The 27,763-nt window shown below is 41.7% G+C and overlaps 2 protein-coding genes across 2 annotated transcripts; both read left to right on the top strand.

The window, feature by feature from the left end:
* Positions 1–2,205: 2,205 nt before the first annotated feature.
* LOC311046138 (ras-related protein Rab-14-like) lies at positions 2,206–3,182 on the top strand (the record flags this gene model as incomplete). Its single annotated transcript, XM_084058289.1, has 2 exons — positions 2,206–2,815; positions 3,169–3,182. 2 exons carry the CDS (start codon positions 2,206–2,208, stop codon positions 3,180–3,182), a joined length of 624 nt encoding a protein of 207 aa, XP_083914415.1.
* An 11,618-nt stretch (positions 3,183–14,800) lies between these two features.
* On the top strand, positions 14,801–25,455 carry LOC311046056 (extracellular calcium-sensing receptor-like; the record flags this gene model as incomplete). The annotated part of the gene is made up of 9 exons (XM_084058168.1): positions 14,801–14,862; positions 15,651–15,702; positions 16,795–16,881; positions 17,572–17,788; positions 20,887–21,059; positions 23,344–23,421; positions 24,017–24,244; positions 24,334–24,457; positions 24,542–25,455. The coding sequence occupies 9 exons, from the start codon at positions 14,801–14,803 to the stop codon at positions 25,453–25,455; spliced, it is 1,935 nt and encodes a 644-aa protein (XP_083914294.1).
* Positions 25,456–27,763: the final 2,308 nt, after the last annotated feature.

The raw sequence follows: 27,763 nt of genomic DNA, 5'->3' as shown, positions 1-27,763 counted from the left end.
ACCTCAAAATCAAATGAATCTCTCAAAACAGTTTTGCTGATGGGTTCCCAGATTAGCCGCAAGTTAATCAGTCAGCTCCATATATGGGCACTAAAGGAGGTATGTCCATATGTGGGCATATACTGATGACATCAGCAATCTCCATATATGGCCATAAAAGGGACAAGGAATGACAGATACAGAGATCTCTGTATATATAGCCTATAGGTCGGATTGGCGGTGCAGCCCGAACCTCTAGTAGTAATACAAGTGCATACAAGTCACTACTATGTCATCAGCCATCTCCATAGTTGGGCAAAGTTCAGCCCAATCCGACCTCCACTGACATGCAGTATAAAGTTAAAGTTGTAAAACATTAAAGGATGACTCTCATAATGGCGTGCCTTAATTTGAATCTTGGACAGCAATTCTCAACCTGTGTGAGTGCAAGCGGGTCAAACAATTGGAAAAACACTAATAAGATTGTGTTGATAATATAACATTTATATTACATAATAATAATAATAATAAATACATAAAAAACTTGAAAAACTTGAAAAGAGTTTTCTTTGTGATACATATACACAGGAACTTAAAGTATACTTCACGTTGGTTCCATTGATCCGAGCCTGAACACAATCGATCGCAACCACAGACTGTTTGAGATGTTGCCGCATGGAAAACGGCTACACGGTCGCAGAGCCACTGGCAACAGGCAGGCTGCTAAAAAAACGTTTTTTTCCACGTACAATCAGGCACATGAACGAACTTTGCACTCTCTCTATTTCTTTTTTCTTTTTTTTTTACGGTTTTATTATTATTATTATTATTATTATTATTATTATTATTATTATTATTATTACCCTTATTATTATTATTATTATTATTATTATTATTATTACCCTTATTGTCTCCGCCAGGAGACATTGTTTTCACTTTCCGTGAAACAAGCTAACATTGGTCAAGCCTCACGTGACACGTGACAATACGGTGAAATAGTGTGATCTGATTGGCTAGTGACGTATAGCGGCCTATAAATACATGTGTCACTTTGAAAGAGTCTGTGCCTCTTTCAAAGTGAGGTAAGACAGGAATAATCACGAAATGGCTGAGAAATGGCGGATACTGTAACAATTGGATAGGACACTTACACAGACAGGACAGATAGGACACTTACACAGACGGGACGGATAGGACACTTACATAGACAGGACGGATAGGACACTTATACAGACAGGACGGATAGGACACTTATACAGACAGGACGGATAGGACACTTATACAGACAGGACGGATAGGACACTTATACAGACGGATAGGACACTTGTGTCATGTTACTATGACACAGTAACATGTTCTATTTTTTGTAAGAATTAGAACATAAGAATTAGAACATTCCCAACATTCCCAACACAAGTCTGCTAGCGGAGACTTGTGCTCCAAGGAGCACTTTTTCTAGTTATTATTATTATTACACTTACTATTATTATCTATATATATACAATTTGAATCCTGCGCCATGTCGGTTGTCAGTATGTACGTTGTAACGTTGTATGTACGTTGCATCACTCCGAATATGGACACAACGCCAGTGTGACGTAATCTCACAACAGCATGACATCACGCATGACATCACATCCTACCTATAAATTCTAGGATGCCGTCAGATCGCACCAGTTCGACGGCTTCCATAGTGGGTTTTGGTCATTGGAGAGGTGATGCACGTCACCTCTTTCTGAAGTGGGTACTTTCAAAGCCTGCCGTGGATTTAGGAGAGCACAAAACTCTCTCTCACACTGTGAGGTGCCTGTAAGGTGGCACTGCAAAGTGAACGACGCGTCACGCTAGACGTTCGGGCCGCGTAGCGGCCCGAACTTCTAGTTATTATTAAGTCCAATGCTGCTGCAAGTGGTCAGGTGGGTGGGCCATGAACATTTTCCTCTCTTTTTCAAGAGGGCCCTGATCCAGAAAATGTCGTAGCTATGATGTATGTATGACACCATATTTGTGTCTCGCTCATAGCAGAATTGCCATGGAAACTGCATAATAGACATGACTGGTGATGTAATGCCACATCACAAATGATATATATGATCAAGTTGTTAACTAACCCAGTGATCCAACACTTACTTATTACACGGTTAGCTAACTCCGCTAGTTGACTAATAACAAATTATTACTACAATTACTACCACACTAGAAAACCCCCAAAACAAAGGATCCAAGATGTCATCTTCACCTTATAACTACTCCTACATCTTTAAATACGTCATCATCGGTGACATGGGAGTGGGGAAGTCGTCGCTGGTGCATCGGTTCACAGAGAGGAAGTTCACGGCGGACTACACTCACACCATCGGGGTGGAGTACGGCACCAGGGTGGTGACGGTGTGCGGTCAGAAGGTGAAGCTTCAGATCTGGGACACGGCGGGACAGGAGCGCTTCCGAGCCGTCACGTGGAGCTACTACCGCGGAGCGGCCGGCGTGCTCATTGTCTACGACATCACCAGGAGGAGCACCTACAACCGCATCGGCAGCTGGTTGACGGACGCCAGGGAGCGGACCAACCTCGACACCGTCATCCTTCTGATCGGTAACAAAGCGGACCTGGAGGCCCGGAGAGACGTGACCTACGAGGAGGCCAGGCGGTTCGCCGAGGAGAACGGTCTGGTGTTTGTGGAGGCCAGCGCCAAGACTGGCGAGAACGTCCAGGATTCGTTTGTGGAAGCGGCTAAGAGGATCTATCAGAGCGTTCAGGAAGGAAGCCCCGACCTGAATGCTGCCGAGTCTGGTATTCAACGCAAACCCTCGGTCCCGCAGGGGGCCGCAAGCCTCAGTAGAGACACACACACACACACACCTAGAGAGAGGTGTAGCTGCTAGCACACGCACGCACAAAAGTGTTAATTTTGGCGACTAAGACTAAGACTAAAAGGCTAAAAGACTAAAAGACTAAGGTTTTGATATTTGGTCGACAAAGACTAGACTAAGACTAAACAATTTCAGAAGGCTAAAACTAAATGGTGTGTTATTCAAAAGACTAAGATTAAATCAAAATGAACACTGCATCTAAATATACTTAAAGTAGCAAAAGTAAAGGTACTCATTATGCAGAATGGATATAATTATTACATTAATTATGTGCACACAATGCAACACTCCAAAATGTCATCTTCATCCTCCTCACAGTGCATCTGTGTTAGGGCTGCACAATTAATCACATTTTAATCGTGATCATGATTTTGGCATTAAATTAACATGATCGTCTGATTAATGCCATTTAAAATGTGTGACACATTGTGAGCTTGTCGAGGTGCTATTTCTGCCGTGCAACACTGTCATACACAAAAGTATATCAGTTAAAATGTTTGTCAACTAGTGTGGTCCAAGAGTTTTATTCACACTCTGGTTAGGTAATATGTACCTAACCACAACAATAAAACATAAAAATAAAACATACTAAAACCAACAACCTAAAACCTAAAAACAATCAATAAAAATAATAAGACATGACTCAGTCATGTATACCAGCTTGCTATTTGTTTTCTCTGATTTGTCTCGCAGAATCTGGCAACACTGCTAGTGGCTCCCCATTGGCTTAGAGACCTGTTGCTTATTTCTCGCGCAGAATCTAGCAACACTGCCATAGAGGCGAGAGGCGTGTCTAGTACCATAGCTTGGGAGTTCAGATCATGGGAAAGTATCCCCATTGGCTTAAAGGGCAGCCAATGATGAAAAAGTGTCTAGAAAGTGTCTAGAAAGTGTTGACCTGACTCAGTCTCTTCTTAGACCAGCGTGCTTTGCAAGCTGTTAAAAACAGGGCACAATCATCTGTGAAAGTGCATAGTGCAAAGTGCTGACGGTTATTGCACATGCAGTCACTCTTTATTGCTATTTAAGAGTCTGATGACCTATGGGGGGGATGTTCCTTAGCCTGCTGGAATGTGCTTTGAGGATCTTGTATCCCTTCACCTTATGGGCTTATGGGGTTGCGTGGTATCCATCATGCAGGTACAATGAAAGGAGTGAAAGACTTTATGTTTTACTTATAGGATGATGTGTTAATTAGCAGCAAAGTATAGCACAATATAAAAGTGAAATCTGTTGATTTAACGTTAATATGGATTAGATCATTTTATTTAGATTAAAATATTTGCAGGAATGTACAGTAGCACTGTTATGCAATGTTATGTTTTTGTCACTAAACTCGATGAATAAGTCATAAACAGTGCATTAAATGACCTGGTGACCTAAGATGATGTGTCAATGTAGTCAGTTACTGGGAAGTTGGAGGTTAACACATTGACTGCCAGAGTTTATTCCAAATTTACCCCCTTGGCTGCCAGCGATTTGCGTGTTTTTTTGTTTTCTCTATTTTCTGCATTTAAATGCATTTAAGTTTCTCAGGCCATGGTTTTGAACACATACGACGATCGACCAGCAGAGCGCAGCAAAATGACACCCTCGATGACTCGCTGACTCGCCCCCCCCCTCCCTCCAGGCTCAAACAGTCAAAACAACATGAACCGGATGTGATTGTCTTCGACAATCTCTGATCGGCTTGTGATACGATGTGATACACGACGACGATGCCTGATCGTCACCCGGACCAAAGAAAATAAAAGGGGAGCTTTCCCTTTGTATTTTATAGCGTGTCCAAAAAAGGGGTTTTCTCTATTCTGGACGAAAATGACCGGAGAAAAACGATGTGACCCGGAAACGAATTTTTTTTTTTACATCCGGCTTCGGGTGAGTGTGACGTAGGCGGAAAACGAAAGTGATGATGAAAAGTAAACAGACCCGCGCGATCACAGATGAAACCAATGAAAATACCTAATATCGAGATAACTCGATCTAGGCAGTCGAGCGCTGGATTACTATTATCGAGTTAACTCGATCTAGGCAGTCGATGTGTTAAGAACATCCACAGAAAAGGGAGTTTGAATCCTAAAGGAGGGGTAGTGTAGGCTACCGGAAGGCTTGCCTGGCTGAGTCATCAATGTTAGGAAATGTGCCCATGTAATAGCATGTGTCTGCTCAGTCAGAAATGTTACAAATCAGGGGAGGCCTGGGACATAAGTAACACTTTTTGCATTTGCCTTCATAATTCACAGACTACTTGAAATATCCCAGTCATCTTTTGCTATAAGAAACATATATATGTGCCCTAATTAATAATAAAATTTTTAAGCTTTCACTAATAAGGACAAGACTAAAATATTAATTTGAATGCAATGAGTCACAGTGTTACAATTGCCCCAGTGACGGGGGCAGTTGTAACAGTGGTTGGGGGCAATTGTATTAGTCATATTAACACACTTTATCTCAAATAAAAGCACATCACTAAGTAATTGGTATTTTTTATAATTTAACATTTTTACTTACAAATGTTTTATATACATAATTACAATTATTTTGTATTTTATTCAAATTATTTTATTTTTCAATTTAGTTTTTTCAAATGTATGTCTATTTTTTATTTAAATGTATTTTTACTTTGAAATGTAGTGACATTTAGTGAAATATGTTCACTTACTGGGGACTGCCCATAAGGCCGACATCCCATTACTCCGACTACGTGGCTTCCGTGTGCGGTTAGGGTTAGGTATAGGCAGTGGCGCGGGAAGGGGGGGGCTACGGGGGCTGCAGCCCCCCTGGTAATGGGAAGGGATTTATTTTTTTTAAATGTTATTACATTTAAATTTAATTAAAATAATTAAATAACGTAACACTAACCTAACCCTAACCCTAAAACCGAAATAAAGGAAAGGAAAAAAAGTGCCAAAACCCACCCAAACCCGCACATTTTTCGACCCGAACCCGACCTGCGCGCGCGTGCATGCGTCAAGCGGATTCCCCCGACGCTCAGCCCCCCTGGCTATTAAGTACTTCCCGCGCGGGTTAGGGTTAGTAACCGTCGGAACAATGACACGGCACCCATTTACTAACATAAAAGTATGTAATCCCAGACTGCTTGCATTGAAAACACATTGTTACAATTGACCCCGGTCACTTTGTTACAATTGCCCCCGATGGGGCAACGATGATAAAATCCCATATTCTAGCTAGAAACACCTAAACTAGCATAGGCTGCTGATGTTAATTTGTGACCAATAATAGAGATACAATTAATCTAAGTTTAAATCAGCTGACATCTTATCTTTAGACAGCAGAAGGAAAATACTGTACACTCAAAATTGTATGTTACACACCTCAAAATACGTTTTTTTGTTGAAAACTTCTGCTGAGATGAAATGATCATTCTAACCTTCCATAGGCAGATAGAGGACCCTACTGAGCATTGTGCACAATAAGTCTCACCCCTCTAGCTTGTTCCTAATTAGAATTATTGAGTGTGTTACTTTTGCCCCCTGTTACTTTTGTCCCCGGTCTCCCTATATCAATTAACATGAGTTTAATAGAGGTTGGATAAAGTAAGAGAATGGAATAAGGGTAACCGTGGTATGGGAATAGATCATTGGTTCTCAACCTTTATTGAGCTCTGGACCACTAGCACTTTTCATGATCCTCTTTTAACCCAGCACTCCAAGAGATGACGTGCATTCAAGTCCGCATTTTATAATAATAGGCTACTGGAGTTGTGGGACAATGTGCTGTCACTGCTGTGCGCTCCGGGACCCTAATTGATCAAATATTTCCATAAGACATCATTAAAAGCAATTAAAATTGAGCGATTTAAAAACAATCCAACATAAACTCTTCACAAAAGGTTTGGAATCTTATATTATTATTATATTATAAACTGTATTGTATATCATTTATATAGTTCATTAGTCACCTTTACAACAAAGTATTACTCGTGAGGATTGTGCAATCGTGGAATTAGGAACACAGCTAAACGTGTGCGTAGTGCCCCTAAAATGTGCCAAAATCCCCCAATATGCTTCTGTTGGTAATCATTTTTGTTTTTAGCGAACTGCCAGCACACACCAATGGTTACGTATGTTACCATGGTTATGTGTGTGATTGGATTAATCAATATGATATATCCCTGCGGAGGCACCAAGGTAGTCTTACCAGATTAATCCACGCATGGGGGTGTGGATCACTCCAATATGATATAACCAATAACAAATAGTCTCTATGCACAGCAGCCATATTGGAAAGAAATTGGGCCTCTTAGAAATTGGGCCTCTTCTGACTTACTTCCTTCACAGGTGTTACCAATGATACTAATTAAGGCTCTGTTCCATTCTGGTCTTGGTGCTGATATTGTGCATGATGGCTCACTAGAAACACTCCATTTTGGTTCTCAAATGGCCCCTTATGGTGGGTGTATAACTCTAAGGGCAGGTACACACTGTAGGACTTTAAAGTGGTCGGGGAGTCGTCTGATCGTTAAGCATAACACACTGCAGGAGTTTATTTCTTGAAATCGGCTGTCATATATCGTTGTGGTTTTCACACTATAGATTGATCCCCGACCAGGGATTACACACTGTAGGATAGTTCATTAGGACGCTATCTCCAGAGTCAGACCCAATACATACATTGTGTTTATTCCAATTCATTTTAATCGACGTATCCCGTGATATGCCTCTCTCCCTCTCCCCCTCTCTTTCTCTCTCTCTCTCGCGCGCGTGAAGTGCGCTGAAGCAGTTGCCATGTCCGCTTATTATAAGCGACTTTGGGATTGTTTTTCTGTGAAGTTGCTTGAAAGTGTAGTTGTTTTTTTGGCCTTGTTTCCTAATGTTGTTTGAACCAGTTCTCAAACATTTTCATGGCAAGGACCCCCAAATTAATAATAATAATTAATTGTCCGCAAAGGCGCAGACCTCCCCCTTCTGAAAATATGTTGTGCCATAGACCCCCGGCCATACAAGATCTGTGTGGATTTTGAAAATATTCCACAATTCCCCCCCCCCCCCCAAATTTCTTCTTTAAAAATAGCCTATCTACAACGTGAGCTTGTAGATCGTCTATTTTCAAGTATCCAATGTATTTGTATATAGGCTTAAAGTGCTCATAGTCGCTTTTGTTGGGCTTGTTTTCACAAACCTGGTTGTTTATTTCTCTCGCAAAATCTTGCAACACAGACAACGACACACACACACACACACACACACACACACACACACACACACACACACACACACACACACACACACACACACACATACAGATCGCTCGCTCTCTGTGTCTTTCTCTCTCTCTCTCGCTCCCTCTCGCTCTCTCTCGCTCTCTCTCTCTCTCTCTCTCTCTCTCTCTCTCTCTCTCTGTGCAATAGTCTCAAATAAACCCCCCCTTCGAGCACGCTCGCTCAATCTCATTCTGTTTTATGATAAAGTTTAACTTAATACAGGACTGGACGGTAACTATGCGGGGGATGTTTGTTGTGGTCAGGTCCACCGACCTTCCATAGCCGCGGTGGCTGTAATGTGCTCTCATTGGATGTAGCGTACATCTCCTCGCAAGATGGTCGTAGCTCCTTTCATATTGTATGATATTGTCTGCTGTCCTGTCTGGGACGCATCTGAATATCTAACATGGTAGTTATCTGAAAACGGTCGGAAAGCCGTCGCAGAGCGGATAATCGCGGCCACATCGTCTCGCGGAGCCTTTCACACACAGCGAGCATTAGCTCGCCGATCAAAGGCTGATCCGCGTCAGATCGGGAGGTTTTGTCGGCAAGCGCCAAAAAAGGTCGGCGACAGCAATATCGGACCAAATGTCCTCCAATGTGTACCTGCCTTAAGAGTGTACAAATGAACCAAAGAGTGTACCTTACGGGTCCATTTGGTTCCATTTGTATAGCCTGGGACCAGACGAATCTGCGAGTGCAAAAAAAAATTGCACTCTGCGATTTGGGTCTGGCACCGCTCCATAGAGAATCCATTTCCTGTTCCAGAAGACGTGGGGCACCAATCAGGGCCCAGTATTCGAATATGGGCGACTGTAATTGGTAGTTGGTTGTAGGTCTAACCAAATGCGTTGAGGGACATTGTTTTGATCCCGCCCCATGGGAAACAAAACGTCCTCATGGAAGCACCAGACTCATATCCACGCAGTGATATAGTCTAGCTACGCCAGGCTACCATTTGTACACTCTCAGAGTTATGGGGGTCCTTGAAAATAAGACAAGGACTATGCCACACTAAATGGAACAGAGCCTTAATTGGTGTCATTGGTAACACCTGTGAAGGAAGTAAGGAAGGGGCCCAATTCATTCCCGATATGGCTGCTGTGCATAGAGCCTATTACTCGGTGAGCTAGGAGGGGTTGGGCTGAAGTCCTTACAACAGAGGGCCGTCGTCCACGCCCATAGAAGCGGAGGCAACCACCAAGACGGCTTGTTCCACCCGGTTGGAAGGGAGTCTGTCCAAGGCACTCACTGGGCACAAGTCACTGCGGGCAGCACTCACATCACCCTCACCCGAGGGAGGGGTGTAGGCCGACAAGTGCAAAGGCCGGTTCACATGTCCGGAGGACAGCACCTTAGGCAGAAAAGAGGGGTTAGGTCGGAGGGTGACACTCATCTCATCCAACGTGTCACAATGCAACACACTGTGAGCTTCTAGATCTTCTATTTTCAAATAGCTAATGTATAGGTTTCAACTGGTTGCACTGATTTTGATGAAGGTCTGAAGGTCCCCAAACCTCAGTTTGACAACCACTGCTCTAGAGCATTTGATATACTGGGAAGGGCCATGGGCAGGTGGGTGGTCTTGTAGGAGGAGGCAGAGGGACTGGTTCAGGTGGGAGGTGCTAAGGTGAGAACCAGGTATACTTAATGAACTGGAGGCGTGTCCACATAAAAAACATAATTTTAACACTTTCTGTACACTTTTTTGAAAAAATCTTCCTCCCAGTATAATCATAATACCTGATCATTGTAGGGGGGGCAGTGTTGTAATGCTAATTTTGGAAGTGAGGGAGCGCACCCCCTCCACTACACCCCTGAGGGGGGGTAAATCTCACGGCCCCCGGTGCCGTGATATTTAAATGGTGCCAACCCATTTAAATAAGTGCTATTCCATGTCTGAAAACAGACAACGCACATTTATTATTTACTTCAGGTTTTCATTTAGGATAGGCCTATATCTACAGTGGCCAATCTCTGCCGCTGCTAATGCATCTTTACCTTTTTTTTCTTTCCCCCAGACCACATTCTTATGACAAGGCTATCATGACACTTTATAGTTGACTGGACTTGTATTTTTGTTTTATTCGTGTCATATTTTCTTATTGGATGTGTCTGTGTCAGGTATTGGTGTAACAACTACTGTATCTGTCTCTGAAGTAGACTAGCTTATTTTAGGCGACACTTATAGGCTTAGCTTATTTTAGGCGACACATGCCATATATTTGCTCAATATTTAGGCCTATTCATTTCATATTTCATATTGGCAAACTGTGATTTATTTTATTTTATATTTGATTATATGATATTTAATAAATACCCTTTGTTTTGCCGTTTTCAAATTTTTTTTTCCACAGAATCAAACGTTTTATGGTCATGATTCACTGGGAGCCTGGATAGCTTGATTCTAGGCTTAAATGAATTGATATAAATATTTTTGGAAAAGTCAATGGGAAAAATGCATTGAGTATTTTGCAGTGGCACCAGGAAGTGGGCGGGAACTGCGATGCCCTATAAACCATACATAAATGTCACAGGGAAATTGGCATTCCAGGGAAATTGAAAGAGGAGCGCTCGATTTTAGGCGCGGGGCTTCGGCGCGAGGCGGGGCTTTTCGAGACAGGGTTTTTTAAGCAAGGCTCGCGAGGAGGAGGAGGAGGCGCTAGGCAGGGCTTTGATACGAGGCGGCGCGAGGAGGAGGAGGAGGCACGAAGGGGGGCCTTGATACGAGGCGGCGCGAGGAGGAGGAGGCGCGAGGCGGGGCTTTGATGCGAGGCCGACCTGGCTTTTGTTGTTCCCCCCCACATAGCAACCAGGAAGCTACGCTAGGGGAACGCTGAACACGCGTTCACACGCACACGTGATAATAGTTATTGTCCATGACGGAGGCGCGCCGACTCAGCAGAGCTTGAGGCAGAGGAGGCGCGCCCTCGCGCCGGCCGAAGGTCTGCTAGTCGAATCAGCGCCGTCCGAGTTGTGAACCGGGAGAATAGATCTTTTTTCATGGGTCACACAAACCATATATCTACGTGCCAAACACGTTGGGAAACACAGCCCTAATACACTCACACGCACGTGCCCTTGCACGCACACACGCACGTGCCCTCGCACGCACGCACGCACACACACACACACACACACACACACACACACACACACACACACACACACACACACACACACACACACACACACACACACACACACACACACACAGATATCAAGAGAGTAAACATTGTGCTCAGTTGGTACTTGCCCATGCAGGCAGGTCTGGGCAGGTTTTACATGCCCGGGGCATGTGTGTGTGGAGCTGCCTGTTAGATTCTGACACCCAGCTAAGGGACTGGCACTTGGTCATGTGGGAGCGGAGCTGGTTAGATGAAGATGCCTCAAGCTTCACACTTGTTTTCCCCTCACACCTCAGCCACTAGTTAATAACAATCCTAATCCTCCACTCTTCTGTTATCCTTCTCAGTTCCCACTGGAACTGATCTATTGCATCATGGGCCTCTTAAGACAGTGTTTCTCAAACATTTTCATGTTAAGCACCCCAATTTGAAGGGTATTAAGTCGCTGACCCCATTTGAAAGGGTTTCGTACCCTCTTCTGTTCCTTAAAGGGCCCCTGGTGGTTGGGAACTTGGGCCTGTGCCAGAGTCACTCAGATACTTCTATCACCTCTACTGTCATTGACCCTGACCTTATTTCCACCAGGCCGAAAGGTCGGAAGACAGCGTTGTTTCCGTCTGTGTGCAGCTAATCTCACAAACCACTGGACCAATAGGCGGCAAACTTTGCATGCACACTCCTAGGCATAGCAGTGGCGGCCATTTTCTGGTTCCACTCCATGCCAATTTCCCTGTGACATTTATATATGGTTTATAGGGCATCGCAGTTCCCGCCCACTTCCTGGTGCCACTGCAAAATACCCAATGCATTTTTCCCATTGAGATTTCCAAAAATATTTATATAAATTATGTTAAGCCTAAAATCAAGCCATCGAGGATCCTGGTGAATCATGACCATAAAACAGTTGTAAAAAAAAAAAAAAAAAACTTAAAACAAAGAGTATTTATTAAATATAGTATATCGTATAATTAAATATTCAACTAAAATATTCAGGCTTAAAATAATTGATATAAATATTTTTGGAAATCTCAATGGGAAAAATGCATTGGGTTTTTCTGAGTGGAACCAGAAAATGGCTGCCACTGCTATGCCCTATTAGTCATCTTTCAAATCAGCCTCAAGGTGGCGCTATACATAAGGTAACTGACAATGGTATAATCATACCATTGTCAGTTACCTTATGTGGACTATGCAGTCGACGCACGCTGACACTTTGCACCTTAGTCCTGTTTTGTTTTCTTGCATCTTAAATAACGTCCATATATCATGTATAGTCTAGTATGTATCTGCTGCTACGCTCACACACCTTTATGTCTTACCTCAGGTAGGCTACTTACCGCACCTTGGGCCCTATTATGGGTCTTATTTCCAGGTCTTATGCGGTAATCACGTCATAACGCCGCCAATGAATGCCCAATCCCTATTTTGCAAGTTGCGCTGAATGCACACTTAAGGCTTAAGACTCGCCCGCATACTTAACATCTGTGGGGAGTGTTCATTAATTGAGGGCACTATGCGGTATCTGCTATTTTGCCCCTTGACTTAACCAGACTCACCGCATAGCGCTAAGACGTGGTCAGATCACATATTAAGCACAAAAAGACATGTTTGGTTGTAAGGACACCGGCAGTGTAACTCGGCCATACACAGTCAATTCTCAAGCGAGTGTTACAATTCAAAGTTCTATATAATCTGTGAAGTGTCAGTGTATCAATCATGTTTTTATTGTCCCTCTATCAGACACTTAAGGGTAAAAAGAAAGTGTCAGGAGGCGGGCCGGCACACAGAGTGCATGGAAGCATATGATAGGCAGCTAAGAGCCTACTCGGCAGTTTGACTCAGCCATGCATACTCGGCCAATTCTCAAGCGATTGTTACAATTCAAAGTTCTATATAATCTGTGAGGTATCGGTGTATCAATCAGTTTACAGCTGTTTTTCACGTAGATTAGAAGTTAAACAATTGGAGTGTGTTCTCTTCCCCTCTCTCCAAGCACAGCGTTGCCGTTTACTTTAACTTTCACTTAGCTGCGCAAACATATCTGATCTCCAAGCATACAACACATCACGCAGCTACCGTTTTTTTTTTTTTTTTTCGTTTGGAGATCAGATATTTTTGGGCAGCAGTAGCACTGAGCAAATTAGTGAAACATACCGATATGTGTCCACCTGTTGCGTTGAGATAGATAGAAAGAAATGTGGAGATGCTTTAATGATAGGCAACTGAGAATATGACTATTTGTTGGTTTGTTTTGAATATGAGACAGTCACATAATTAGACAGAGGCTACAGTGATTATGACGGCCATGCATGAATTTGGACATCTCTCCTTTCAATGTGATGTTTGTTTCTCTTTTGATCTCACCACGTAGCGCACGAAAAATAGCGCTGCGTCTTGCACTGATCTTAAAGGGGAAGGCAGCCAATACTCTGATTGGTTTGATTAAAGTAACGCTCTAACACACCCATGACTAATTCAGGACAGTTTACCGCGAAGACCCTTCGCACAATGCACAGATTACCTCACTCATAATAGCAAAATAATGAAGACGCGCATAATAGGGCCGCTTATGTCTTACCTCAGGTACTTACGGCACCGGAGTGTCATTAACAAAGCAAAGCAAAGTTTGTTGTTTACCCAGGGTGGCGGACTAAGTACGAAACTTGTTTCCAGCCGGACCCTGCATGGAAGCCTTGCTCAAGGGCTATTCAGCGGTGATTCATGATTGATGTGATGAATTGGGGAATCGAACTAGGGACCTTCCGGTATCAAGGCCGCCCCTCTAACCACTAGGCCACCGCTGCCACTAATAACACTGTTCCCTGACCGGGAATCGAACCCGGGCCGCGGCGGTGAGAGCGCCGAATCCTAACCACTAGACCATCAGGGAGACTTGGGCAATGATGGGCAAGCCAAGCATGTTTATCTAGACCTGAGGCCAATTCTAAAAACGGCTTCTAAATCCTGACCTAAGTTTTATGAAAAAAATAAAACCAGTTTCATAATCAACATTATGTTGATACGAAAGCATTGCTATTGTATGTTAAGCCCTGCCTCTACAGCCTCTGCCCACAGGTGTGGTGTAGAAGATTACGTAATGCCATAAGGTGGCACATGGGTTGGCACAGCACTGTGTATATTATGCAGCAACTGGACAATGCATTTAGAAAGGAGGGTTGACAGAGGAGGACAGTCATGAGGGCTTCTCTAGACATACACCTGCTTTCATACATGCACTTGACCTTGATATTGTTCTCCTCCTTCTCTCCTTTGTCTTCCTCATCTTCCTCTTCTTGTGAGTTACAGGCACCGTTCAATCTCAGCAGAATGTACAAGGCTGGGGACTTGGTTCTGGGTGGCTTGTTTCATGTCCACTTCTTCTCTGTCTTCCCTGAGCTGTCTTTCACCTCTAAGCAACAGGAACCCACTTGCTATGGGTGAGTATCACAAACACAATAGGTAACTTGTTTTGATAGATAATAGCACAGGATTAGTTGATTTTATACATTTCTGCAATAATTATATTATGCAAGCTTACAGTGACAGTTTGTGTGTTAGATTTTACATGAGAGGGTTCAGGTGTGCCCAGACCATGGCGTTTGCCATTAATGAGATCAACAGAAACCCCAGCCTGCTACCCAATGTGACTCTGGGGTACAATATCTATGATAACTGCTTGACGCTTGGAGTTACATTCCATGGAGCAATGTCACTGGTCACTGGGAGAGAGGATCAGTTTCAGTTGGATGAGAGCTGTGTTGGGTCCCCTCCAGTGCTTGGAATTGTGGGCGGTTCTACCTCAACAAATTCTATTACCCTCTCTAGAATGTTAGGTGTGTACAGAGTGCCCCTGGTAAGTTTCCCATTGAATCCCCTTTATGACCTATTTTCTATATGGTATGTTTAATTTTCTAAAATAGGCTAAATAATGTAGAGAGAGAGAGAGATGGCAGGAGCGCTACTGGTATCCCTCAAGCCACCGGTGCTCATGAAAGGGAATACAATGAATGAGCAAAAAAGGAAAGAATGTGCCAAAAAGGCACAAAAATCCAGGTCCAGGCACTCAGGTGGATTTGAAATTAAAAAGCCTTTATTGGGCAATGGGCTTACAGAACATTAAAAAACACCAACGCGTTTCGGCAAACGCCTTCTTCAGGGTGTTGTAGGCTAAATAATGTATTTGGTCTTTTACCGGTTGATTGACATATGTATGTATTTTTTATATTTATTTGTACGCAAAGCGTTTGAGAAAATATTTGGTCTGATATCCAGGATGCTAATTATAACAATGTTATTATACACATACATGTGTGCATGATACATGTCCCTCTGGTCATGGTAAGATCCTGCTCATCATTCTGAATAGATTTATGTCATTCAAATGTATCTGTAATCCTTAAAGAGTAATTGTTAATCCCTTGTGTCAGTTATGTTTTTAACAGTTTCACTGCCTGCACCACACTCTCAGCAAGAGCATTCAAGTGCTTTCAGGGGGTAAGGAGAGAGAGAGAGAGAGAGAGAGAGAGAGAGAGAGAGAGAATAGTCCCCACTCCTTAGGGTGTTTCTTTGTCACTGTACTGTATATTTGCACATATGTGAAATTCTTCCTCTGCATTTACCCAACCTATAACAAGTAGGAGCAGTGAGCAGCCAGCCCATTCTATGGCGTTCAGGGAGCCATTAGGGGTTATGAGTCTTGCTCAGGGACACACTTCGCTGGTCTGGCCTGGAATTGAACCTGGGACAACCAGGGTCTCTGGCTACCCAGGCGGGCTCACTAACCACTGAGCTATGGCCGCCCATTATCTCATTGTCTCATTAAAAAAATAGTCCATTTCCATGTCTCTATCTATCTAAATATATAGCCTAGTAATTCATTATAGGTTAAAACGTGATGCATGGCTTTTACATCTACATTTTGATGATGGCAGGGTGAGTGTTTGTGTTGTGTTTGTGTTAAAAGAGCACATTATCCTCCAAATGTTTTTTTAATTTATTTTCAACCGATTTAGAACTTAGTCCGATTCTGAAAACCTCTAAATCCTAACCTGTTTTCTGAAAAAAAGTAGGTTCAAATTATTATTATTTTCAAAATCATGTTGCTATATATCGTTGTTGTTGGGTGGAAACCTTGTATGTCCAAAAACCGATTGTTTTTTATTATTATTTTGAAAACAATTTTAAATAGTGAAAATAGCCAATCTGCAAGCACACAACTTGTAGATCTGCTATTTTCACTACTTTTGTGTGACACTCTTATATGAGTAGCGGTGCTTTAATTTACGAAAATACATACAAAATTGAAACTTGGAGACACAAGGTTTCTGCCCGACAGTGAGGATATATAGAAACAACTAAAATTGACATGGATGCTTTCCTGGATTACAAGGTATAACAGGCTTTCCAGGTCTAAATGGGTTACATGGCATTCCAAATGAAAATGGCCAACACTGTTATTTCATTTTTTACTTTTCCTTCTTCTTTCTTCCTCCCCCTCAGCTCACATGCTGTGCTTGCAGGGGGAATTTGTTGTAAAAAAAAAAAGTGTAGTATATTACAGAACGGATGTTTTGTGCCTCTTTTCAGATAAGTTACTATGCCACCTGCTCCTGTCTGAGTGACCTGACTCAGTTCCCGTCCTTCTTTAGAACAGTCCCAAGTAATGCCTTCCAGGTGAACTTCTACAGACAATGTGTGTTGATATTTCATTTCATTGATTTTGTTTATTTATTTATTTCATTAATGGTTTACAGTACATGATTACATTAATTTACTTTTCTTTTTTACTTTTTACATATTTTTAAATGAATAAATGATGGTTGATATTGAGTAGTTCATGCACGCAATTGACAAATGCCTCCCTCCAGTTCACACATTGAAATCTATTAAGGATCTATCATGGATTTGCCATGATGTGAACAGTGGTGGAAAAAGTACTCGGAATGAATGAATGAATTCGTTAATTAAATGTATTTATTTATGTATTATTATTATTATTTTTCTTAACTTTAGTAAAAGTAGCAAGACCATATAAAAAGAAATAGCCAATCTACAAGCTCACAGCGTGTCACAATGCAACCCGCTGTGAGCATAAAATAGGGCTTACGTGTACGTTTAGTAATAATAATCTAAATCAGAAAAGTAATTAGTTCATAAAGTAGTGATTGTTGTGGAGTAAAATTTCAATATTGGCTTCTGAGATGTAGTGGAGTATAAGTATAACATATTGCAAAATGGAAATACTCAAGAAAGGTAACAGCACTTCAAAATTGAACTTAAGCACAGTACTTGAGCAAGTGTACTTTCCACTGTATGTGAATAACCTAGCCTAAGCCCTTATCCCTCTATTCTTTATCCAATCAGGTGAAAGCTTTGATCCAGATTATGAGGCGGTTTGAGTGGACTTGGGTAGGACTGCTGTTTTGTGACGATAACTATGGCCACGATGCTGCCAGAATCTTCCATTCTGACCTGGACAAGTCTGGTCTGGGTTGTGTGGCTTATTCAGAGGCTCTGCCCTGGGACGGTGACCCAGCCGAACTTCAGAGGATTGTCACTGTGATGAAGACATCCACAGCGCGTGTGGTCGTCGCATTTGCATATAGGAGATATATCATTAATCTGATGGAGGAGGTTTGTGTTATGATATGATATGATGAGTTAATTTAGGGATTGATAACTATAAGGGATCTGACATTAGCCATATTGAAGTCCCTCCATATATAACCCCAGCTGCATGCACGCACACGCACACATGCACACGCGCGCGCGCGCACACACACACACACACACACACACACACACACACACACACACACACACACACACACACACACACACATGTGTTTGTGTGTGTTTTAATCATAATTAGTTAACCTCATCTTGTTTTTATTTAGTACAATTTTTGTCCACTAAAGGTCAAGCATTTTAGTCTTTATCTTAGTCCAAACAAACCATAAGTATTTAGTCTGTTTAAACTGTTTTGACATTTTAGTCTAGTTTTAGTCAACGATATCTAACTTGACATGGTACCACAAACCCCTGGTTATAGAACCAAATAGTTCAACCACGTTGAAACCAGTACAGCCTAACACTACTATACACCAGGTTAGAAGAACCTGGTGTAAATGTGTTGCTTTTGGGTAAAAATCGCATTTTTTAATCCAAAATAGGTCATTTCTGTGAAACGTTCCGATTTTTATTTTTGGGGCGGTCGTGTCGATCACAAAGGCTATCAAGCTATGCAAGCTAATGTATCAGTGATTCCTCTTGAAGGTAGCTTTGTAGCTCAGCTGTATTCTTTGATTTTGAAACTATGTTGTTATTATATATAAGTATTTTCAGGAATGGGATTATGATTATTTTGCTGGATGATAGATACTGTTGAGCTGGTTGTTTTAAAAGTTACATTTAAGGTAATGACACTGATCTTAGATCAGCAATTAAATGCAACTTTTTGCAACTTTTTAGGTTTATTCCAAAGCATTCTTAAAGGACCACTTCACCCATTTTCAACCTTCATATGATCAGTCCTCACTCTGCTAATTGTAATACGGTGCAATTCTTGACTTGTCTATTCACTCTGTGTCTCAGAGGAGGGCTGTGGACAGTTCAGAAACCCGGCCTACCAGTGACATCATTGGTAGGCAGGTTTGATCATTTCAAACGAGATGTTATATATATTTTATGAATGCAAAAACAATGGCCTCTATCATAGCATTCTAACTTTCCAGGAATATTAAACCTGTAGTTTGATTGAATATTGAATATATTGAATATTTGATTCTCCTTGATTGATTTAAAGGCTAAAAAAACCTGGAGTGATAAAATAGACTACAAAGGAATTCACCCCCCCTCTATGAATCCCACCACTTTTGTTATGATGTTAATATTATAGATTCCATGGTGGCCACTGGCCAGCAATATTGGATATGATACATATGTTGCATCATGAATCCAACAGGATGAAGTTTGTGGCTTTTGACAGAGATCACTCCTTAACTACATAACTAATCCTACATACAGCTTGCACTCTATACACATGCACAGACAAGGAGCAAAAAAGCAAATAAATGAACAAATAAATACAACCAGGACTTGCTGACTTCTCCCAGTGGCCGTCGACTTGTGATGTTGACACGGCGGCGAGTAAACGTTTCAGTTAATATCCTAACATATATATATATATATATATATTTACAGGTGTTAAAGCAGAATGTGAAAGGTCTGCAATGGATTGCCGATGTGGGCTGGACAAAAGAGCCTATCCTCCAGTCTCCTCGCTTCATGCCATACCTGAGAGGTACCCTGGGTGTTGCCATCCGTCGTGGAGAGATACCAGGTCTCAGGGACTTCTTGTTAAACATACATCCTGACAATGACCCTGACAACAGCCATGGAAATACCATAGTAAGTGTTTTGTTTTAATTTTGAGATAAGATCAGACCTTTATTGATCCTGCAGGCCATTCATGGAGGGCTCTTTATCACCCTCTTCTCAAGAAATGTATAAATTGACCCAGAAGTAGCAACACAATTATTTGATTGATTTGAAAAGGATTTCATGGCTTACAGTAATGAAAGTAGTCCAGGTGCCAGATGCGTCCAGTGCAACGTGGAACACGAAAATAACGCGAAGTGTTGATCAAATAGAATCAATATTTATTTGGTAGCTGCATTGTCTATTTCTCGCTTCAAATGTTTTCAAAAACATTCTTCAGTGGACTGTTTAGCTGTAAATGACACCAGTGGGCCCGATTCAATGAGCAGTTTACACCCATATTCTGAACGTACCGGCATTTACGAAAATTCCTAGGTTAGGTGTCTGATTCATCAATTTATTTTTGTCGGTGAGGGACGCTATTTCTCACGTCTGCTCGGAGGCATGACTTGAGACCAAAGCTTGGGTATATGTCATAGGTCCATGCAAAATCAATTCCAGTGGTGTGGATTAGTTTGTAAACTGCACTGATAACAAAAAAATGTTCAATGGCCAACATTTATAAAATATAAAAAAATGAAATGAAATCGAAATAAATTAAAAATAAAAACAACATGTTCGAGGAGAGTGGCGAATGGCCGAGGCACAGTCTGGTCGAGCTCTGCAATGCACTGGAGCTACAGCTGACCAGACAAACAAACAGGTACGTTTTCAATTGTATTATTTTGGCCTCTTTTATGCCATGTACCAGTTTAAGAAGTGCATTGCAAATACATTGCCAAAGTCTATTAGGCTATTATAATTATTATTATTATTATTATTCCAGGACTCATCCCATCCCCGCACACATCCAGGTTCTGTGTAGCCTGGGTTTCTTAGCCACCGATAGATCAAACATTTCCCAGGCATCCCTCAGCCGCATTCTCCCAAAGGTGCTGGATGGCATCATCCGCCTGGCACCACAATACATCCTGTTTCCTTATAATGCAGACCAACAACGAGCAATTAAACCAAACTTTTTTCATATAGCTGGCTTTCCAAACACATTCGGAGCAATAGATTGTACCCATGCGCACATCATCTCCCGAACCATATCCATATTTCAACCGCAAAGGGCTCATTGGTGAGTGTTTTGCCCATTGCTTATTATGGGTCTTTTTTTCCCTGACTTGGCTAAATGGAAAATCAATTCACAGGATTGTATGGCTGTGGCTAACTATTAGCCTATCTCTACCATAGGCGATAAAGGCTATGCCGTATCCACCTGGCTGATGACACCCCTGTACACGCCCCGGACCGAACAGGGGCAGGCCTATAATGACAGCCATGTCCACACATGCTCAATGATGTTGAAAGGCCGCTGGCTGTGTTTGGACACGGCAGGAGGAAAGCTCCTTTATAGGCCCAATAAGGTACGAAATACAAATGTATAACCTCCACATTATTAGACCATGACCTGAAAACAGTGGGCATATACTATAACAGTATTATGTTTTGTGTAGTCTATTAATTTGTTCCCATCTACTATAACAGGTATGCAAGATAACACCTGCCCATTATTCTTCTGTTTCTTCTTCTACTTCTTCTTCTTCTGCCGTTTTTGCCAGTTCTGGCTGAACCGTGCATACGCTTTTTTACGAAACTCGGCCATATGATAGAATGGTCATGAAAAACTATCAAGAAATCTCACAATCTTTCGTCAAAAGGTGGCGCTATAGCACTCAATTGAAAATGCCAACTTTGAACAGGTACAACTCATGCCCTGTTTGACCTACAGCAATAAAACTTCAATAAACACATGTGTCTACTCATGATGAACAACTTTGACACTCTGACTTTTGACCTTTGACCTTTAGATCTCCCACCATTTTGAATTATATGAAAAACAGTTAAAATCTCCTCCTGGGACTTTTGAGTAATCTGCACGAAACGTTTTACACATGAACTTTGGACCTATGCCGACAAAACGGTGGGAGCGGATTTTTTCTAAGTGAAAAAAATGAAGCTTTAATGAGCCAATGAATATTGCAGTTTTATGACAATTATTCATCTGCCCCTAACACATACATGCAGACTCACATTTCTTTGAAACTTTGCGGTAATATAGAGGGTCATTCCAAATATCACTGAAACCAATCTTACTCCAATTGGTCAAAGGGGGGCGCTATAGCGATTTTTTGAAAATGCAAACTTTAAACAGGCAAAAGTCATGCCTCGTTTGGCCGACAGCCATTAAACCTGCTTACACATGTGCCTTGACTCATGAGGAACACATCTATCACGTTGACCAGTAAGCTCCGCCCTTAGCAGCACAATCAGCAGCAGCAGCGGCAGCAGCGGCAGCAGCAGCAGCAGCAGACCCCGTGGAGCGGTACGAGGACCCCGACTGTTGGGAAGTGATCCACTTCACCTATTAAAAATTGTTCACAAATGTTTGATGACCTTTGTTTCCTTATTTATCGACACGATTGTCCTGTTTAAAGGGATAGTTCACCCCAAAACATAACTTTTTTTCTATTGATTAGTTAGTCTCCCATGGAGACTTGAATTCATGGATATTTTTTTGTTTTTGTCGTATTCCTAAGCCAATAATTTGATGACCAGCGGACCGGTAGGCAGAGGTTCTAGTAGGAGACACCTGAACCGCTGCCGATCATGAAATTATTGGCTTAGGAATGTGACAAAAACTGAAAAATATCTACGTATTCAAGTCTCCATGGGGTGACTAATCGATAGAAAAAAGGTCATTTTGGGGGTGAACTATCCCTTTAATTTATGTTTGTTTACATTTAGTTATGCAGCAAGCGAGGCTGCTTGGAGGGAGTAGCCTAGTGTTGTGCTCATTCAAATAATCAAATAATCAAATAAGATGGACAGTAATCATATTTATAATGGGTTGATCAAACGCAAGCCATAGGATTTATAATTGTTTACGTACCATCAGATGAAGTTTCTGCCTGCATGCCATGTCCAACCCCTCTGCTGAGGGGACCCCAGAGATGGACTCCTCTCCTATTAATAATTAATAGGAGAATCATTTAATGGTCACATTCCAGGGACTTTCACACTGCTTTGTGAATCGTTGGTTTTTGCTTAGAGAATGGGTGTGTAACCATTAAGTCACTTTATTTACATGTGGGCGTAAACGAGCGTAATGAAACGGGCCCACTGAGTGTTTGTTTACATGGCTACTATGTTGGATAGGTCAAAAATCAAGCAACACATATTGATATGAGCCAGATGCTCCGAGTCTTTGATTAGACAGCGGTCATTATTCAAAAATAACAGACCGATGAATTCAGTGATTGACCAATCAGAATCAATCATTCAACCAAGACGTGTAATAAGGACTGATAGAACATCTACGTTGTCCTGTTACACGTACTTAATGACCTCAGCCTCCTCAGAGAGTAAAATCTACTCCAGCTGTTGCTATAGACGGGGGCATCAGAGTTGTCAGTCCAGTGCAGTTGTTTGTTCAGTGGCACTCCCAGGACCTTTGGAACCCTCTTGCTCGTGCGATAGTCCACAACCATCCGTCTTGCCGGTGTTGAGCTGGAGGCAGTTCATCTCCACATCTCCACGTCTCAAGTACTGCTACGTGTAAGATAGTCTGTAACTTTTGTATTTAAGATGTCATTTCAAATTGAAGTCTGTTTGAAATATTCACAATGTAATGTGTTTGTGTTTCTTCAGGTGAGGAAGTTTTGGGAGAACACATTTCGGTGTAAATTTGCTCCCCTTCCATCAAAGTGGGTGGTTGCTGGTGGAAGGGTGTGTACTGGACAAGAGGACCTAAGAACAGAAACTACGCTGTTGGATTTGTCCGAACTCAGGATAGAGTATAGTGTTTACAAGGCTGTGTATGCTCTGGCCCATGCCCTCCACGACATGTTGCAATGTGTGCCGGGAAGAGGGCCTTTCACCGGGAACAGCTGTGCCAGTTTGCAGACAATACAACCATGGCAGGTGTAATATGAGTTCACAGTTTATCTGTTGATGTTTAGTTGGATTCTAATCTAGATTAACAATACATTATGATCCTAGTAAAACTCATGAAAAGTGTTTGTTATTATCATTATTATTATCATTATTTTCATTATATTTGTTTGGAGCAGTAACATAGTTACTAAGAAGAACCTGGGGGAATGCATGCTGGGACACAGAAGACCTTGTGTTTAATGCTGAAAACAACTTAATATCCTCCTTTTTTTCTAATGGCCAGATAATTTAAGACTTGGGAAGAGGTCATTTGTCAGTCATTGCAGTTTGCCTTTTTAAATAATGATGATAATTTAAGAAACGTTCAGTGACCATGCATCTATATTGAGCTCATATATTTCACTCAAGTTTTACTCCTTGTTTCTAGCTCGTGTATTACCTGGAAAAGGTCAACTTTTCCACATCATTTGTTGATGATGTATCATTTGATGAAAATGGTGATGCTTTACCAATCTATGATGTCATGAACTGGGCGTGGCTGCCTGATGGAAGCACAAAGGTTCACATTGTAGGTTTGGTCAAGAAGTCAGCCTCCTCAGGGGAAGAACTCATCCTTGATGAAGACAGAATCTTCTGGAGCTTTGAATCTACACAGGTCACTTTGGCTTTCTAAAATAGCTAATGTCGAGCTCATGATGTGAATGCAATTTAATTTAGACTGAGATTGTTTGATTTCCTCTGTAGCCTCCTTGGTCAGTGTGCAGTGAGAGCTGTTCCCCTGGAACCCGTGTGGCCAGAAGGAAGGGAGAACCTGTCTGCTGCTTTGACTGCATTGCTTGTTCTGAGGGAGAGATCAGCAATGAGACTGGTAGGTTTACATAATGTAGCTAGGTGCAGGTTATCTTTAGAATGATACTGGTGTCTGTACCGTTAATCTTGCCCTCATTGTTAGACTCTACAGAGTGCACCCGTTGTCCAGAGGACTTCTGGTCCAGTCTCCAGCGTGACCACTGTGTCCCTAAGAGCGTGGAGTTCCTCTCCTACCATGAGGCCCTGGGTATCTCCTTGACAACCATCTCATTGCTAGGCACACTTATCTGTTTCATTGTGCTGGGAATCTTTATCTATCATCGAGATACACCCATGGTACGCGCCAACAACTCGGAACTCAGCTTCCAACTTTTGATATCACTTAAACTATGTTTCATGTGTTCACTTCTGTTCATTGGACATCCCATACTTTGGACTTGTCAGCTGAGGCATGCAGTATTTGGGATCAGCTTTGTGCTGTGTGTCTCATGTATCCTGGTAAAAACTATGGTGGTGTTGGCTGTGTTCAAGGCCTCCAAGCCTGGAGCTGCAGACATTATGAAGTGGTTCAGTGTTATGCAGCAGAGAGGCACAGTTCTGGCTCTTACTTCCATCCAGGCAACAATCTGCACAGCCTGGATTGTGTCTGCCTCACCAACTCCTCATAAAAACACACAATACTACAGTGATAAGATAGTCTATGAGTGTGAAGTGGGATCAACTGTTGGTTTTGCCGTGTTACTAGGTTATATTGGTTTATTGGCACTCCTCAGCTTCGTCCTAGCATTCATGGCAAGGAATCTTCCAGACAACTTCAATGAAGCCAAGTTAATCACTTTCAGCATGTTGATCTTCTGTGCCGTGTGGATAGCCTTCATCCCAGCATATATCAGCTCTCCAGGCAAATATGCAGATGTAGTGGAGGTCTTTGCTATTTTAGCATCTAGTTTTGGCCTTTTGGTGGCACTGTTTGGACCAAAGTGTTACATAATGCTTTTGAAACCTGAGAGAAACACTAAGAAGGCCATCATGGGTCGTGGTGCCACCAAGACGTAGAAGAAGAAATTCAATTAACCCTTGCATTGTGTTAGAAACCTGCATACACTTTTGGTGTTAGCGGGTCAAATTTGACCCGTGATTTAACTCAGCCCAAAATACAATTCAATACATTCATTTTTTTGTCCCACCTCATAGCTGACTTTGTTATGCATTCATATCCATGTAAACACTTTTTAAAAGAATATCTTGGGTTAGGGTTAGGGTTTCATCTTTCAATATATCTCGATTTCAATTATAAAAATGTTAATATTAAAATTCACTCATTACATTTCCTATAATGAAGAAAATGGATAATGATGTTATCTAATAGACTGATATTAGAACACACATCCAAAATGTTTTTCAAAAAAATACTTTTAACTTTAAAATGGCTAATATTGTCAAAAATAGTGACACTTGTGGTGTTAAGGGTCAAAATTGACCCCTATACCATAGAAGGTAAAAAGTCATTTATTTTTCATAAACCCAAACTTTATTTTACTCCTAATAGCAAATGCTAATTTAGGAGAAGTTTCCCTCACTCTCAAACATGTAAACATTGAATATTGACAATTTGGGGGGAATTGAGCTACACTTCTCTGCGGGGGCAAATTTGACCCTTAACACAAGTGTCACTTTTTTTTTGAGACCATCAGAATGAGCAAAAATGGTGGTAATTAATTTTGTTGTGTAAAAATAGCTGTTTCTAAGGATATCATGAAGCCTTGTTCCAATAAAGAAATGTAAAGGGTACTTTTTACTTATTTATACTTGAAAACAGGTAAAACATTACCCTAACACAATGGAAGGGTTAATCATATCTTTGCTGTTTATTTTATAACAATTAGTCTATACTGTAATCAGGTAAGAGATGCAAACATCTGTTATCTATGATTGATTACCCTCCATTAAAGGTTACGTTGTTGTTTCTTGGTTGCGTTTGTTTTTTAACTTAATATTATTAACAATAGTGACAACTGGGTGTTACGGGTCAAAATTGACCACATAGATTTATGCCAGGAAAGAAGGTAAAATATTATTTATTTAAAAAAAAAAAAAACGTTATTGTCTCCTCCAGGCCGAAAGGCATGGCGAGAGAGTATGTTTTACCCTCCGTCCGTTTGTCCGTCCGTCCATCCGTGTGTGTGTGTGTCCGTCTGTGACCAGCTAATCTCTGGCACCGTTGGCTTGATCACAGCGAAACTGTGCACACACACTCCCTGGATGCCAATTCCGAACTTCTGCCCCAAATGTTTCACATGAGCCTTTTATAGCGCCACCAGGAGGCCGCTTTGTGCAAAACATATTTTTTGATAGTACTCCCACAGATTTTGCCCAAAAATCACGCAAATCGATACACAGTATCTCTATAGTCATTAAACGAAACGTGTCTTTCAGATTTTTCATATTCCATCTTGATTGGATAAAAATGGCTCAAATATGAACACAACATGCAATTTCCATGACATTTTGCACGCACATTCCCATTAGGCCGAGTAATAAATGCCACTTGACATTTTTCAAATCAGCCTCATGGTGGCGTTATAACAGGCCCATTTGTATTTTTACCTACAGTATAACTGCACCGATCTGTGTAAAACTCTGTATGCGCACTCCCTACAGGTCAAGGAAAAACCTTTGCCCTGCATTTTTCACTTCTGCCCACTTCTGCCAACAGGAGGCCGACTTAAGTAAAACATTTTTTTTTTATATTACTCCTTCCGATTTTATCCAAATTTCACGCAAATCGGTACACATGATCTCCATAGTCATGTTATCAAGACGGATGTGTTGGATTTTTCATCTTCCATCCTCATTGGCTAAGATTGACATCTAAAGTTGCAGTAGTGGCTTGTTTTGAACAAAATTCCGCAAATCATGAACGCACCGTCCGATTGCGGTCAAACTTTGAACAAATGCCACCCTTTACACATTGGCCTATTATAGCGCCACCAGGAGGCCACAATAACCTACCTGACCTGGCGGAGACCTGTGCTCCGAGGAGCACTTTTTCTAGTTTTGAAATGTAATTTTGATCATGAAGAAGAAAATGAACAAGGAAAAGTTTCTCCTTGTCCTAATTCTCAACGAATCCCTGTGATTCTTATTTTCCTATAATCAGCAGAAGTGAGTGTCAATTCCTCGTGTCAATTGTGTTTACCGTAAATTCCGGACTATAAGCCGCGACTTTTTTCCCATTTTTCGACCCTGCGGCTTATATAACGGTGCGGCTTATCTATGGATTTTTATAGCTAACGGCCACTAGGGGACCTCGTAAGTCTAGGGATTTTACACCCGCGGCTTATAGTCCAGTGCGGCTTATATA

The sequence above is a fragment of the Gymnoscopelus microlampas genome (genome assembly GCF_963454915.1).
Source record: "Gymnoscopelus microlampas genome assembly, chromosome: 1".
Taxonomy (NCBI): Eukaryota; Metazoa; Chordata; class Actinopteri; order Myctophiformes; family Myctophidae; genus Gymnoscopelus; species Gymnoscopelus microlampas.
The sequence above is the reverse complement of the archived record's forward strand: the minus strand, read 5'-3'. Positions and strand labels throughout refer to the sequence as shown.